At 35.4% G+C, this 16,804-nt stretch overlaps 2 protein-coding genes across 2 annotated transcripts; both read left to right on the top strand.

The window, feature by feature from the left end:
* Positions 1–579: 579 nt before the first annotated feature.
* LOC125177540 (embryonic protein UVS.2-like) lies at positions 580–13,070 on the top strand. Its single transcript, XM_047880215.1, has 8 exons — positions 580–622; positions 1,627–1,763; positions 8,988–9,144; positions 9,647–9,843; positions 10,550–10,617; positions 11,637–11,763; positions 12,509–12,644; positions 13,054–13,070. Exons 1-8 carry the CDS (start codon positions 580–582, stop codon positions 13,068–13,070), a joined length of 882 nt encoding a protein of 293 aa, XP_047736171.1.
* On the top strand, positions 13,048–15,820 carry LOC108678383 (blastula protease 10-like). Its single transcript, XM_018166787.2, has 5 exons — positions 13,048–13,171; positions 13,749–13,844; positions 14,415–14,553; positions 14,992–15,139; positions 15,749–15,820. The coding sequence occupies exons 1-4, from the start codon at positions 13,078–13,080 to the stop codon at positions 15,137–15,139; spliced, it is 477 nt and encodes a 158-aa protein (XP_018022276.2). The 5' UTR covers positions 13,048–13,077; the 3' UTR covers positions 15,749–15,820.
* Positions 15,821–16,804: the final 984 nt, after the last annotated feature.

A 16,804-nucleotide genomic window follows, 5' to 3' on the forward strand; every position in this document is an offset into this window, starting at 1 on the left:
CTGTCCGCACCAAGCTGCTTCGCCAGACTCAAATGGTCCTTGTTCAAGTCTAGAGCAAACGATGTGATGTTTGTGAAAGAGAATCGTGTAATACATGTTTACTTGAAATAGCATAATTATTGTTCCACATCCTTTTCATTTTCCGTCGTCGAAAGTGAAGCTGATGGATTGGAAAATTTGAACTTGTATTATATGCAGTCTGATTCATCATACACATTTTCTGCATTAGGTCCAACATTATAACAACCTCTGCCTTTACAATGTAATATATAAAAATGACTTCAATGCCTTATCTACTCTTTGAAAGTCCAAAATTGATCTTCCAACATCACTCTGTTAATCGTAAACTAAGCGCACCGGCGATGCAGATACGCATGGCGCCCATATGCTGCTCGTGACCATCTTGTACTTAGTTCATTATATGTATATCGTTTGTATGTTCGTGGATACATCCCATTTGCACGAAACATATCCCATATCTCAATATTCAAGAAACGGTTTTTCTCAATATGCAGAAGTTAAATTAATTTTCTATGGTTTTGACTGGCGTAGGCTGCGTCCAAGACCGCAAGGCGCGTGATGCTCGCTAGAGACGCTCGGCTCAAAAAAGTTATGGGCCAAGGTATCTAAATTTCTTAATGAATTTAAAGCTCGTGAATACCATATATAACCAAATACGGGCTGCATAGGTGAGGCCTGTACACTGTACAGTGCAGATATTGTAGTGGTGATGAGTTCTACACATGTGCCGTAACATGGTATTTAGACAGGTTTCATTAAAGACCAGAGAATTTATTGTATTGACGATTTTCTTTTTAGTTTTTTCAACATATTGAACAACATTTTTCGTTCGCACAGGTTAATCGAAAATCAGGTACCGATGGACATTTTTATTTCGTTATCGACGTTTCGAATGTTTCAATCATTCATTATCAAGTTAAAAGGCGCATTGAGTGACGAAATTTGGGTCGACATAAATACAAAATCATGTAAATAGGTTACTACTAAAAAATTAGTATTTATGTAAATATTGCCTAGTCGCGAAAATATTAAGCTGAATAAAGATCATATTACCAAAAATTACTCCGAAAACAGTCTCAAGGTTCTGACAAATCCAGTAGCTTGTAGAATTGTAGCAGAATAACTTTGCGCCGAGTGTAGTGACTATCCGGCCGAAGCCTAGGCGGTCCTCGAATTTTGTTTTGGTGTATCGTCACTTTGCGGAGGTGATGATATGATAAAATACCGGAAATTTTAGGATTCCAATCCTCTCATTCCTCTATAATTCCTCATTTCTTTAAATATAAATACCCCTTCAAAGCCACGACTTACGAGAAATATCGAAAAAATATTATCCGTCTCAAATTAAAAATTTTATTTTATTTATATACACATTGAATAATCAAATTTAAAATTTGTTCTAACCCTTTCCTCTGATATTTTCCTATTCTTCCCCTGAAAACTAAATTTATTCTGGTGATATACAAAGTATTCTGAATACGCGCCTCAGTAGCCAGGCTTTAACCACACACAAACGTACAAACTTTGGAGAATAGTAGAAGAGACTTCAAGAAAAATACGGCGTGTTCGTATAAAATTCAATTAGTTATTATATTTATGTGTCAGTTGACTGGTTCGCGAACTGCAAGCTGTCATCTAAACCCTGCAAGAACGGCGGATTCACCATGAATGACTGCAGTTGCGCTTGTCCCTTGGGCACGACCGGCGCTAACTGCGAAAAATTGGATCTTAGCTATACCACGGTGAGGCACGCAGGCAGCAAATGTTAGAACTTCACCACAAACTACAGTCGTGAGGAAATGATTGGAACTTCTATTCCTACAAATCTAGCCCCTAAAATTGGTCAAAAACAATTTTCATCCTAGACCCTTGGAATACACATTGTGTCAACGATTTTTTAGGACATCCGTCGATTCAATTTATTATTTGATGAACCATTAGTTTATCTCCGAGTTCCGATAGGTTCTTATTATTGGCCATATGCTATAGCAGACGGAATAAATGTAGAGGCAACACTAAGAGTAATTATTAAGTGTAGGATTACAGGATGAGGCACGATGAGGTATTATTACAGTAGTTGAGAAGGTATATAGTTAACTTCACGAACGCGAATAGGACAAGCGCGTGTCGGAGCCGATAGAGCTTATATAGACAACTACTATCATGACGTCAGAAAAGGTGACGTGAGGAATATTGCTGACTGCATGTTGGTGGCGTGTGGAATATGTCGCCTTACAGTTGCTTATTTATCTGGCAATGTTCCAGTAATGAAGTGGTGTTTCATGTAATAAGTTTTATTCTTTGCATTATTGAAAGTCAAAAGAATTCTAAGAAAATTGAAGAACTTTTTTTTGTCTACTTGGGTAGCGTGAAATGTGGCTTAATTTTCTGGATTCGTTCAACATTATAAGTCTTATGACCTGATGAGTCTTTTGCAGGAGGAGCTGCTGCCATAACTGATCCCCTTAATGAGAAGAAAGCTGATGATAACTTTCGGCGAGCAATAGAAGTTAATATTCGATCTTACTTAAGACATGGTACCTGCAAAAACTGCCTATGGAAAATGTCTCATCTTGATGCCCCCAGCATTTTAATGCCTAACCAACAATTACCTAGAGATACGATTAAATCAACAGAACAAAAAAGAGAGCACTTAAAGGGCCTAGCGTACGACATATTTTACCTAGAGAATTTTTCTTTAAAATTGTAACTTCTTGCACGATTCTGAAAACAAAAAAAAAAAAGGATTTCCAATCCAGAAGTAGAAGAATTAACTGTAAAAATACATTAAGCTTTTTGGTAAATGAACCACAATACATGAAAAAATTTCCTCGTAGTTGAATAAACCTGGACATAGCTAAGGTTCAACATTTCCGGCTGAGATTAAAACGTTTTTAGAAAAATTTATAAAGTTTATGGTTGCTTGGAACTGTACAATAGGCAGATGACTTACTTAGAAAAGACTGAGGATCAGAATATGAGAACTACGATTCTATTCTGTTAGATCTTTACAATAATTTGTTTTCAAACTACTGTATTTTTCTTGATGTATGAATTATTACGCTTCAGTACGGATTCACCTGAGTTGAGTAAATATTTTTGAAATATTTAGTTGAAATTTTCGGTTTTGTTGCTTTATTATTTTAATAATACTTATCTTTATTAGTATCATTGTTATTATTCCTAAAAAATTAATTATTATGAAAGCAATTTATCCGGTAGAGTTTGTTAGTGATAAAAAACTGTTGATAAATTTCCATATAATTATAATATATAATACGATATGATATAGTATAATATAATATAATATAATATAATAATAATACAATATAACTAAATTTCAATGTCTAAAAAAGTTGAGATGAATTTTGTTAAGTCCCATAAACTAATGTCAGATATTGATAATACTTTTCAAGATATTTCATATTTTTCACATGAATAATTAGGACGAAATTCCATTTATAAAAAATCGAATCATTGCTTTTAATAAAATTTGTATTAATTACATTTGCTCATCTTTGCTCTAGTGAATGTTTTAAAAATTGAAAAAAATCTATACTGCGAGGAAGCCAACGGCTTAACGTAATAATGTGTTCAAAGGCGATCAGATAATTAATACCTGGTAACAATTGGAAATTATTATTGGAATTAAAGTTAATTGGCTTGCGGTAGCCAAATTAGATCAACTTTACCTCGCTGCCATTTGCGTAGGAAATTTAATGTGTTGCACACTGTCTTCGAATTAAAAAGCCTTAAGCATTGTTAGCCGAACAGATGGTATAATTTTGATACACAGATTGGTCGATTTTGCAGGTCACTTATGAAAGTTTTTTTTTCTGTAAAAATAATGTGTCAGCCAAGTTACAAGAAGCTTAGCTTTGCTGCAACCCTCAATTTGTATACTGGCTATAAAATTCATGGAAACCTTGTTTTTTTCTTATCTTCCAGACACTTATGATGTAAAAGTCTAAATTGAATAAATAGATCTCTAAACTTTTTCTACTCAACAAAAATTGGAGAAGGAAAATTTACTTGCACAAGGAGGACGCAAAATCCAAAAAATAACAAGAGGAACATGAAAGCTTTAAAATTTTCGAATGATTCATATTGCTACTTCAACGAAGTGGTCAATGTTAAGAATACAGGGCCTCTCGCGACAAATAATGAATCACAATTTCGAGTGTGTTTTGAGTAAATAAATTTTTGCAGCCCAAACTCGTAGCGTTTGTTCGGGATGATTTATGTTCAGAGAGCCTCTAGCTTTATTGAAGTTTCGATGCTGCCGGCCCAATTTCGAGTGTGCATGGAGTAAATAACTTTTTTGTAGCCTATACTCATAGCGCTTGTTCGGAGTGATTTATACTCAGAGAAACTCTAGCTTTATTGAAGTTCCGATGCTGCCGGCCCAATTTCGAGTGTGTATGGAGTAAATAACTCTTTTACAGCTCAAACTCATAGCGTTTGTTCGGGATGATTTATGCTCAGAGAAACTCTAGCTGCAGTGAAGTTCCAGCTGCTGTGAAGTTTCAATGTTGTCAACTTGACACAAGTGGTGTTAAGTCGGACCTCGCGAGAAGTTTTCAACAGACGGCCCACGCGTGTTGGTTGTGAAAATATGGCATTGATGTAGGAATACCCCTGTAGAAAATGTGTTCAGTTCTAAGAGGAAGACCGAATATCAGAATGAGAAAGGGTTATTCTTCTATTTTGTTTATAATGTCTTCGATGAAATGGCTCTGCATGAAAATTATAGCATGAAAAAAGGATTCATGTGTAAAGTCATAATTAGCCGTAAAATATAAATTATTATAGGAAACCCGGAATTTATTTTCTGGTTTCAAAAATTTTCAAAATTGTTTCTTGTAAGGTCTAACCGGTTTACGGGGATAAACTCGAATTTTCTATTTAAAATGTAGGAAACGATAAATATTACGGAAAAGTAAAGAAATAAAATACCGGGCAAAACACTGTTTTGAATGAGTGATGAATCTCTCCTACAATATTCTACGTATATCACTACCGCACTCCCGTAAAAGCAGTCCAATGAACACAGTACGAATCAATATCCTCAATTCTGATCATGTGACGATTAAACGCGCGGCTGGTGCAACTAGATTTAGCAGCAGCATCAGTTTTAATAAATTTGAGGCTGATATATTCAAAGTAATTTGGGATGCGACGCATCGAAAATTAAGTCAAAAATTATTTCAGTTTTTCTTTAATAATTTTGACTGAAAAAAATATTTTCCAATAAAATTCAAGACATTATTATATGCTTGAATTAGAATACAACATTTTTGCAGAAGTTAATTTTTTATGTTTTACTGAATTTATTAAGGATTTTTGTTTACTGTATATTTAATTGATTTTATTGGTCATCTCAAATTATAATCTTATGGTCAAAAAGTACAGAGCACACACCCAGAGAAAAACCTGATTAAGCTAAAATTTAATTAAATCCTTATATTAGCGGGAGATTATGTTTATTTTTATTAAATAGGCGTAATTTTTGAGAATTCATTTCGTAAGTAATTCCCTCGTCACCCATAAGAAACTAATGGTTTCTATAATTAATGTTATATAATATTGATAATAATAATTATATCAATAATAATACATAATAATAATATAAATTTACAAATTGATCGAATGAATAAAATTAATGTAAAAATTTTCATATAAGGTCTCCGATGACAAAATCTTATAATCCAATATACTTTTGTATCAATCCAGCAACCACTCCTTCAATGCTAATAGCCTCATTCCTAAGCACCTACAGGCTTACCGTTCATTTTCCCTCACTATTTAATTTCCCTTTATTAATTCGCCCTCCCCATCATCGTGACTCATCTCACAAATTCCCCCACATTTCTCTCCCACATCCTCTTCTCGTAGTCCCCCCTCCAGTCCCCTTCCATTCCTCTTCCTACCTCCGAATGACATATATACGGAGAACAGGCGGCGAGCTAGCCCTCAGAACTAGACTTCTATCTGCCAGTCAAGGTGAGGTGTAAGATCCGCTTTCGTTTGTTCATTTCTCTGCGCAGTAAGACTGCATATTGTGTGAATCAATTAACTCATATTTTCATATTTTCGGTTGATTGATTACTTGTATTCTTGATTTTTTTGAACCTATGACGAAACTGGTCTGAATAATATTATCAATGAAAAATCTTTTGACTAATTCTAAATTAACTCTTAATTAACGCAGTTTGGCACGCTTTTCCAGTAAATCGAGGAAATTTTCTTTTCGTCCCTTGTTGCTTGTACACTATACAGGCTCCCATTGTAGATGTTACAGAAGAAATATAACGACTTATGACATGTTTTCATTCATTACAGATACTCGGTTAGCGTTCAAAATGGCAAAAGGGAAGGCCTATCAATCGCTCCTGGCGCTGTGCTTATGCTACGCCGTTGTGGAGACCATCTCCGCGCCAATGGTACAGTCTATTTATTCTAACCTTTTGGTAAATATATAACCTAACCTAATATTTGTTAAATATAAACCTATAACCTAACAATTTTAAATATATATAAAAAGGTTATTCTAACCTTTTGTTAAACAAATATATTTTTGTTTCTCAAGGAAAGAAGCCATTTTAAATTATTTTTAAAACAGCTAGAAAAGAACTGTTTTTAAGGTACACAATCCTTCAATTTTAGGCGTTCATCTCCAGTGGTTCCCAAAGTGGGCGATATCGCCCCCCAGGGGCGGTGGAAAGATTTTAGGGGCGGTAAGGAAGAAGAGGGCGGTAAGGGGCGGTAGGGGGGTGGCAGTCCGAAGTCGAAGTCAGAAGTTCGAAAGTTTGTTTGACGATTTGTACACAACACGTGCAGCACATGACTCCCAGTCAAGGTTTTTTGGCCCAGATCTATTTTTTAACCTCTCCTGGGCTTAGGTCTCGGACAAATTAACTGCCGGACTCGCGGCCGGTCTCATGGCCAATTTCCAAATTCTATGATCAAGGAATATCTCTCAAACTAATGAACGTAACTCGATGAAACTTGGTACACGTATTTATTAGGACATAACGGTAATGTTTAGCTCGTGTAAATTTTTTGACTTTTGCCTTCATTTGTGATTTATATGGCAATACGGGCCAAAATTCAAAGTGATCAAGGAATTTCTTCCAAACTACTGAACGGATTCGAATAAAATTTTAAATTTACAGTCCTAACTACCGAACGGTAATGTTTAACTCGTGAAATTTTTTCCAATTTTGCCCTGGTTCGCGAGTTTTTTTTTTCATTTCTCCTTCTTTCGTGATTTAAACACCAATACGTGCTTAAATTCGCAGTAATCAAGAAATTTCTTCCAAACTACTGAACATATTTGAACGAAACTTAGTATTTGAATACCAAACCTCAGCAACTGTGATGTTTAGCTCGTTACAATTTTTTTCGCTTTTGCCTTCGTTTGCGACTTATATGGCTATACGTAAACGGCTCTCGGTTAAACCGGCCGGTGAAAAGCCGGTCGTTTCTCCTATATCTGAATAACTCGATAACGAAAGCGAAATATAAAAATTTTCACGAGCTAAACATCATCGTTGGGAGGTTAGGTATTGAAATATAAAGTTTTGTTGAAATCTGTTCAGTAGTTTAGAAGAAATTTCTTGATCGCCGTGAATTTAAGCGACAAATTACCCGGAGATACGGGCCTAATACAAGGAGGTGTGAAATCAAGAATGACGGTGAAATTAAAAAAAAACTCACAAACGAAGACAAAATAAAAAATTTTATTACAAGTTAAACAGAAAACAAAATCACTGTTTGGTAGTTAAGTGTATATTCAAAATTTCGTTCAAATCTGTTCAGTAGTTAGGAAGAAATTCTTTGATCACTACGAATTTCGGCCTGTATCGCAATATAACTCACAAGTGAAGGTGAAATTTAGAAATTTTCACGAGCTAAACATCACCGTTAGGTTCTGATGAATACATGTTCTAAGTTTCATTGAGCTGCGTTCATTAGTTTGGGAGATATTCTTTGATAATTGAATTCTGAGATTGCCCGTGAGACCGGCCAAGAGTCCGGCCGCAAATTTGCCCGAGACGTCCTAGGTTTCTATAGTGCTGGAACAGTTAAAACAGCTGAAAAACATATTGTTTACTAAATAAGGTTCTATTCGTGATATACACATTTGTGTTTAACCTTTCTCTTTTAAAATTGCAGCATATTAAATTTCAAGAAATTGGCGTATGTTTTTATATGTGTCTGTTGAAGGCGCTAGAAATGATCACTATAGGGAGCCAAAGGGGGGGCCAGCCTGAAAAAGTTTGGGAACCACTGATCTACACAGACGTAAGAGTCTGATGTTCTGTTCGATTAATGGTTATGAAAATGGATGGTGCCCGGGCAACCATAATGTTTGTAAAAATAAAATTTTTGTAGAATATATAGAGTCTATGGTTGTTGATATTTGATGCTTCTGTTCTCTTTGTTTAAACTTTTTGTTATATCTGTACATCGTGCAGGTCAAGTAATAAATACTATAGTGAGAACGCGCAACATAAATGTTAGTTTTCAAGACGATGTCCTCCGATTTAAGTCACCATCTTTCAATAAATGCGATTTATCTTAGACACAGAATACAAAAGGGACTTTTTTAAGATAAAAAAAAACATTTTCAGTCATTCAATGGCGAGAAAAAAATTCTCATTTGTATGAAATCGCTTGAATGTTTAGCGGCGAATTTATAGCGTGACACTTGTGTAATATTTATTTTACAGTGCCATAAACTGCAATAGACTGTGAAGCCTGCGTATATTAAGAGTTATGAGTGAAGAGCGTGGACAAATAATTCTATATATTCATTGGATTTTCTTTCTCAAATTCAGCCGTAAATAAGTTGTTTACAAAAAAACCCTAGTGTTGAATTGTTCTTACTTGTTTAGATGTTTGAACGGTCAGCTAACATCGCATCAGTACAAACCAGTAAATTTAATTTCTTATCCCACAAGGGCGTGACCACCCGAGCGGACGGATCTGTGTTGGTCGGCGACATGCTCTACTCCGCGGCGCAGTGGCAAAGTTTGCTCGCTAGGAACTTGAAGTCTAAAGAAGTGCTTTGGCCGAAAACGAGCGGAGTTGTCAAACTTCCATACAAGATAGCAGATCGTGAGTCGATACATGTTGAATATGTTGTGATAAATAGTTACTGTTGCACTAGAAATCGTTAACACATTTTATTATTTTATTCGATTCAACTTAGAAGATCAACATTAGCTTCATTTAATAGTGATTCTCTTTAGTGAAATAATTTTTACTAACCACTCGTTTATTTGTGCCAAGTAATTAAGATAAACAAATTGAGATATTCTAATATATATTGCGATTACCTTATCCTCATATAACATTACATGCTAGGGTTGATATCAGCGGCTTCTCAGATATCAGAGACAACTTTTGACAAAAATTTGTCTTTCTAATTAGTTATGTCCATCGAACAGACTTTAATTAGCTTTATCCTGTTACTATAAAATCTCACGAGTTATTCTCCCTTCAAACGTTCGACTGACAGTCGTGTATTAGTAAGAAAGAAGGACACTCTACAGTCAAAACTGTTACTTCCACATTCAACGAACCCAATCAAACAAACTCCCTTTCTTGAATTTAACAGCGAAGATAAACGCGACTCTGGTGAAGCTGGGCATCAGCGCTTGGGAGTCTACAACCTGCTTAAAGTTCCCCGAGTTGTCTGCGGCTGACACCACGGCTGAGTACCTCAATATGATGATAGAGAAGAGCTGCTGGTCCGGCGTGGGCTACACGCAAGGCGAGCTCACGAATATCAGCATCGCGGGTGATGCATGTAATGTGCGTCCCACATAAAAGGCTTCATTCCAATTTTGTTATAAGAAATAATTTTGTACAGAGCTTGTAACATTTTTCGCTTTGCTTTTTCACAATCTATTATTATTAGCTTATACGCTCTTCTTATGGGTTAAAGGGTTTCAGATATTTATTGGCACCAATAATTATATTTAAGGTATATTAAATATTCGATATTAAAACGTAATTAGCATCGCATGTTTATATAAAAATACGAATAAACATCATTGTAGGAAAATATCGCTTCAGAAAGTACTTGTATCGTGGATTTTCATGATAAACACTATCTTTTACTACAAATGCAATTTTGTGTAATTTTTATTTAACAGTTTATTTGAGTTCCTCATTTGACCTAATAGACTGCAGTATTTATGTGCATGTAGTTTGATATCGCATAACGATATTCTGAGAATTTCGGATTTTTTGTAAAATGAACGGACGCCTGTGTACAATCAATTTTGTGCATGTTCAAGGACGCCTATTTTCCTTTGAATATTTCACAATTTCTCACGAGTCACTGGTTGCCAGATAATATACAGTAGATTATGTTGACATAATTTGTTGCTTATGCAAGAACGCATAATAGACAGAAGCTTTCCAGAACTCCGATTACAAAACAGTGTCTTATTTGCATTTCATGCTCCTGTTAGTACCTAATGGATGACATTAACGCATGGTGCCCGATTAACAGCTCAGGGGAATCATCCACGAGCTCGGCCACGCGATGGGGCTGGAGCACGAACAGTCCCGCAGTGACAGGTTAGTACTGCATGGTGTTGGAATTGCCGAGCAAGGAATGAGATTATGTAGTCTACACTGAGTTGGTCTTAGGTGTAGTTAATGTTGCTAACGCTGAGTTGGTCTTTGGTGTAGCTAATGTAGTTTACGCTGAGCTGTGTTTGGTGCCGTGGTAGCTGAACGCCGAAGTGATGTGAATTTGAATAGCTTAATGTATTTTTTGAGGTTTACACATAGGTTTAAAGCTACTGTGAGTTGATTTATCGTGGAGGAAATGCTAGTTTTGCGAAAACGTTGATATTGCGCAGTCAAACATGTTAAGTGCTTGAAGCTATAGCGCCGTATGTTCACATTCAACGCTATAGCTTGCTTAAGAAAAGCATAGTACACTGAATCCGGCTTAACATTCCCGACCTAAAATCTTCTGGCCTAATCTACTCAGTACTCATATTGCAACATTTCCCACCCAAAACAAGCCCGAGCCGAATTTAACGTAACCACATTGGCTGCAGAAAGTTGGAGAGGAGGAGCTAGTGAGCAGATGAAGCCAATTAATAGCGTGAATAGGTTAGGCCAGAAGAGGTTAGACCGGAGTATAAGTGAGGCCAGATGCAGAACCGCTCATAAGCCCTGTGTCAAAATCTTTGGGCAGTGTCTCAACGAACTAGATAACGGTTTTTCAGCGTAGTCTGCGTATTCCCAGCTCTGAAGCAATCAGAGGGTAGTAATTGCATGCTGGGCTGGACATTGGCTCAAGGCTTGTTAAGAGTTTAATTTGTGGCCCACGGCAGCGCCCCACCTGGATCGCTGCAGGAATTCTAGTTAAATTTTAGTCAGAAACGTTTGTTTTAATCACTATAATGGCTCATTTAAGAAAGAAAATTTTGATCGACAAAATTATTCCACAGATGAACGTAAAATGCACTTCTTTGCACTACAAATACTTATCAGCATTTTGTAGAAATTTCTATTTTGGTTCGATGATATTGGGAAGGAAGTGCTGCTAGAGTTTTCGAAATTGATTGTGGACTTGTTTTCAGGGATGACAACATCATCGTGGTTACAGCTAACATTGCGCCTGGCGACGAGGCTAATTTTAATAAGGAAAATACCGTCAACTTCGGCCTCCCTTACGACTACTACTCCGTCATGCAGTACCAAGATGCTGTAAGACATCCAAAACTGGCTGCAGTGCCAAATGTTCTTGCCAAATAATCGTTGCTTACAATACGATTTTTTTTTACATTTTAAGTTTTCCGTATGGTGATTTTTCAATTAATTATTCTGTTCAATTTTCCATACATTATTGTTTAACTGTATATTTCGAATGGATATGTTCAATGAGGATATGTTCATATAGAAGCAAAAATATTTTATTATTTATATTAAATAATAAAATTTGATTTCATAGTACAACAGTGTATATCAGCTAAACGATCATTCAAACAGCGATTATCCCAATAAAATATTTCGTTACCTTGATGAAAAGGAAGATGCCATAGAACTTTTTATTAATTTAGGCACATTATTGACATAGTCCACGACTCCACGTGCAAAGCATAACTTCCACAAGATGTCATAAAATTATTTAGTATTGTTTCCTGCATAAAATATAGGATACGACAGTGAATTTTTTCGATGTAAGGTCGAATACCATTTAAATATATTTTTCTGCTCCTTTGAAGCTTCAAATTAAATATTTATTCTTTTAGCTTCGGAGTATATGCTAATTTTGAATATTTGAGAATAATTCATAAATATAGTTCCCTGCTTCTACTTAGTTCACTCTATTTTTTGTATGTTCATGGATACATCTTATTTGCACGAAACATATCTCATATCTCAATACTCAAGAAACTTTTTTTTAATATGCGGGATTTAAATTAATTTTCTATGTTTTTTACTTGCCCAGGCTGGTTCCAAGGGCCCAGAGCGCGTGATGCTCGCTAGAGACCCTCGGTTTCAAACAGTTATGGGCGCTAACGGCGATGGCAGTGAAATTACTTTCATGAACTTGAAGCTCGTGAACACAATGTACGGCTGCATAGGTGAGGCCTGTATACTGTACAGTGTATATTTTGTAGCGGTGATGTGTACGACACATGATCTGTAACATAGTATTCTATATGAATCCATTCATGTTCCTATTCTGTACCAATATATGATCATATATTTCCATATTCTCTACTTAAAAATAATTTTCCACTACAAAATTTTCCTTTACATAGAGATTGATTTTCATCTTCATCACTTGAGCGAATAGACCATACTAGGATTCTGAAAGTTTATTAGGTCAGGTGGAAAAACAACGACAACATGGATTACTTGGAATTGTAAGCTGGAAAGAACTTGCACAACCGCTTTTCATTTAGTGAGTAAAATTTTTCATGTGCAAAAAGGGAAAAGATATCTGTACTTATTTATTTTCTATGTGTGCCTGATGACTGGTTGGCGAAGTGCAAGCTGTCATCTGAACCCTGCATGAACGGCGGCTACACCAAGAAGAACTGCAAATGTGCTTGTCCGTTGGGCACGACAGGCGCAAAATGCGAGAACTTCGTCAGGAGCTACAACGGTGAGGCTCGAAGCAATTATTAGAAAACTATAATCGCTTAATACCGAGCTTATATAAATTTTGAGACAAGGACCAGAAATTTGATTTCCGTAAATTGAATCTAACCGTTTCCCTGAAGAGAGGTCCAAACAATATTTTTCTTCTATGACACATGCATTACCAAATGACATGATTAGTGCATAATCAAAGGTCGAGAGAATTTGTAAGCGAATTTACAGGTGGATGTGCAGGTTAGTCTGCTCATGTGTTTAAAAAACTGTTTTCATTAATAAAAAAAACGAGAATTAGCCTTGTAATCTACAGAGTTAGGTTGAGTTGGTATTTATCATTCTCATCCTCATTCCGCTTTCATGTACATGACAGTAAATTGGGTTGAATAAACAAGCAATTGAGCAAGTCACCATCACAACAAATTTCCCGTATTTCTAATAGGGTATCATTGTGAATATAATATCCAGAAATCTTAGGTGTGAGATATGAAATGATCCCATGTTAGTTTCCCATTCAAACTCAGAGATGTTCACAAGCACTCGAATATTTACTCTAAAATCATTAACATAAGTACACTTCATCGCAGACGCCCTGATCAAGCAGCTGACCCCACATAGCGCCAACATCACCAAACCAGGAAAAGTCACCTCTCCTGGCTACCCCAAATCTCTCCGTCTAGGAGGTACGTTCAAAAAATGAATGCGAATTGAAATATATATATATTTATATATATAGAATATATATATAAAGAATATAGAAAAAATATATTTATTTCTTCTATGCTATTCGTTGATTGATGATATAATCATACCGACGCTGATGTCAAATCCCAAATTAGTGAGGCCCAAATAGAACCTAAATTCATTAGTATGTTCGTTATTCGTTCTTAAAAAAATAATTGCGTATGTTGAATTCGGGGATCTGCGTTTCTCGAAGCATTGGATTGACAATCATGGAAATTAAAATAAAAGTATACATCAATAATAGAATAATAAATAACACAGGGTATAAATAAATATCGCTCCAAATATCGTAATTAAATATTCGATTTTGAACGCTAAGATTGTTTTTATACAATCTAGTTCGTATTATCATTCGTCACACTTATCGAATATAGGCGACACAATCGCAGACACAATGGATGGACACGTCACAAAAGATTACTCAAAGTAATCTGTGTTACATCATATGACACATCACTGGAATTATTGCATAAAATGCACTCCCTGACATATTTGTACTTGTTTTCCAGCGATGGGAAGTACGCAGGTGATACGCGCTCCCAAGTGCCAAAGGGCCGTGGTCACGTTCAAGGACTTCCAGCTCGACGACGACTGCAACGACAACTCCTTGGAGATCCGCACTGACGTTTCCGTTGCGGATGGCAAAGTGTACGGGAAATACAAGCAGTTTTTACTTGCAAATGCAATTGAATAGGAATATAAAAAATACAAATTACTAAAGAATAAAAATACAAATTACTACAGAATACAAATTATTAACAAATAACAAAGTATATACAAATTACTAAAGAACAAATAAACCGAACAAAAATACCAAAATTTTTGCATCTGTGATTCCTTACTTTTGTACATGTTTGTCTTTGAAAAACTGCATTTGCCTACTTCTGTAAGTCAATCTTTGAACTAAAATAAAGTCACAAAAACACCCTTCGCAAGTTTTCGAGCTTGAAGTTTAGCTATGACGGGAGTTTAATATAAACGAATATTCTTATGCGATTAACAGTTTAAATAAAATCCATTGTGACGAATCGTGACTCAACTGTTGTTGCTGAAATATGAAATGTTTCTCGTTTCCACTTGATGCAGGTTCTGTGTTGAAGCAATAGCAAAGGGAACAGTTTTCAGGAGTGACAAGTCGGAGCTGATCTTCCACTACAAGAACAACAACCCTCAAAAACCAGAAGCTGGATACAAGGCTACCTTCACCACCGAGGCCATTCCCAACTGCAGCTAGGTAACCGTTGAGAACCTTACACGGGTTGTACTATGGTTCTATGCATAAAGATGATATATTGATTATTGTGCGGCGGATATTTGCAACCGTTTAATTTTATGACATGAATCTGTAGTTATTTCCAACACCGTTCGATTAAAATAATTGAAACAAACATTTGAAGAATATTTTTCCGGTGTTAATTACCTTTGTAAAGACAATATCTGTCTCCAACACTATAGTGGTAAACGTCTGGAATTCCCTGTTCACTGGGCGCTAAAACTAATCGTTGAAATATTATTCAAGAAGGGAGGGCTTTTTTCCTATTAAATGAATATGCCCGACAAATTTTATGACCCATGCAGTGAGTGCCCGCCGTGTTTTCTCAAAATAAATTTTAGGGAAAGTAATTTCCTGTTATATTCCTTAATACATTAGTGTCCAACGGGGCCAAAGAAATTCAAATCTGCAATATCTATCTTCTCTGCCAATAATCGTGCGTTAGCATTATAATGAATTATAATAACACAATAAATAAAGCCGAATTAGACATATGTTCCAATAAGTAAAAATTAAATTAAAAAAATTAATTAAAAATTCCAGTAACCCTAATTTATATTAATTTTTCAGTTGATGACGTTGCGTCTACTGACTGAAATGCATAAGAAGAGATGCCTATTGGGACGATGGCTTGGATAATTACCGGAAATTGTGTGCAATAACTACAAGTTTTGCTTCAAAAATATAATACTGAGTTGCAATTATTGACTGGACTTTCATTATCCTAGTTCAATCATGAAAAATGACATAATTGGCATAGTGCCAGTACATAAATATCTGAAATAATGAGGTATAGTTTTTAACTTTAATAATAAATAATTTTCTTATCCTATGCTAGAAAATTTCATGAAAACCTCGTAAAATTTTTAATATTAAATGCCTCGTTATGACTGACTAAGATTTTTATTATCAGTGTTATTATTACTATTATCATTGTTTTATTATTATTAATAATATTATTACTAATACTATTATTGTTATTATTATTATTATTTTTATTATTGTTATTACTATTCCTATTATTATTATTCTGCGAATCAGCTATCGTAACGATTGGTTCAATCGAACTTTGAGTGAACGTTTCACATAAGTCTATTAATAAATATACACGAGAAAGGATGAGAACTGAAATGATAAATCATTATCGAAAATTGATGTGATAATTGTTCTAAAAGCATAAATGATCAATCAGAGAGTCTATAAAACTACAACTCAAGACTTTGGAAATGGAAATATTTTTCAAAATTCTGCCTTACCTATGATGGTAAAAAATAAAATTCACTCATATGGTGAAATCATTGTTCGATTGAGACAACCTTCTCATAGTATAGTAGTATAGTATCATCGGCATTAAATAAATAGGCCTGGATAGGCCTGTCGCCGATTCTTGTACCTTTCTTGACTAGACTGGCCTTACGGACGGTAGATTTAAAATCGCTTCTAGATATCAGATGTTCCGTAGGGTACGAGGCATTTTAAGACTGAACATATGCTCATGCATGGCCTTGTCTAGTCTGTTCTTGAACGCGTTCATACTCGGAGCGTCAACAATATCTTCAGGGAGGCTGTTCCACATGTCAGTGACTCGAAGCGAGAAGAAATGTTGTCGCGTGGATAAGTTGAACC

This window comes from Hyalella azteca, unplaced genomic scaffold, assembly GCF_000764305.2.
Source record: "Hyalella azteca isolate HAZT.00-mixed unplaced genomic scaffold, Hazt_2.0.2 contig4976, whole genome shotgun sequence".
NCBI lineage: Eukaryota > Metazoa > Arthropoda > Malacostraca > Amphipoda > Hyalellidae > Hyalella > Hyalella azteca.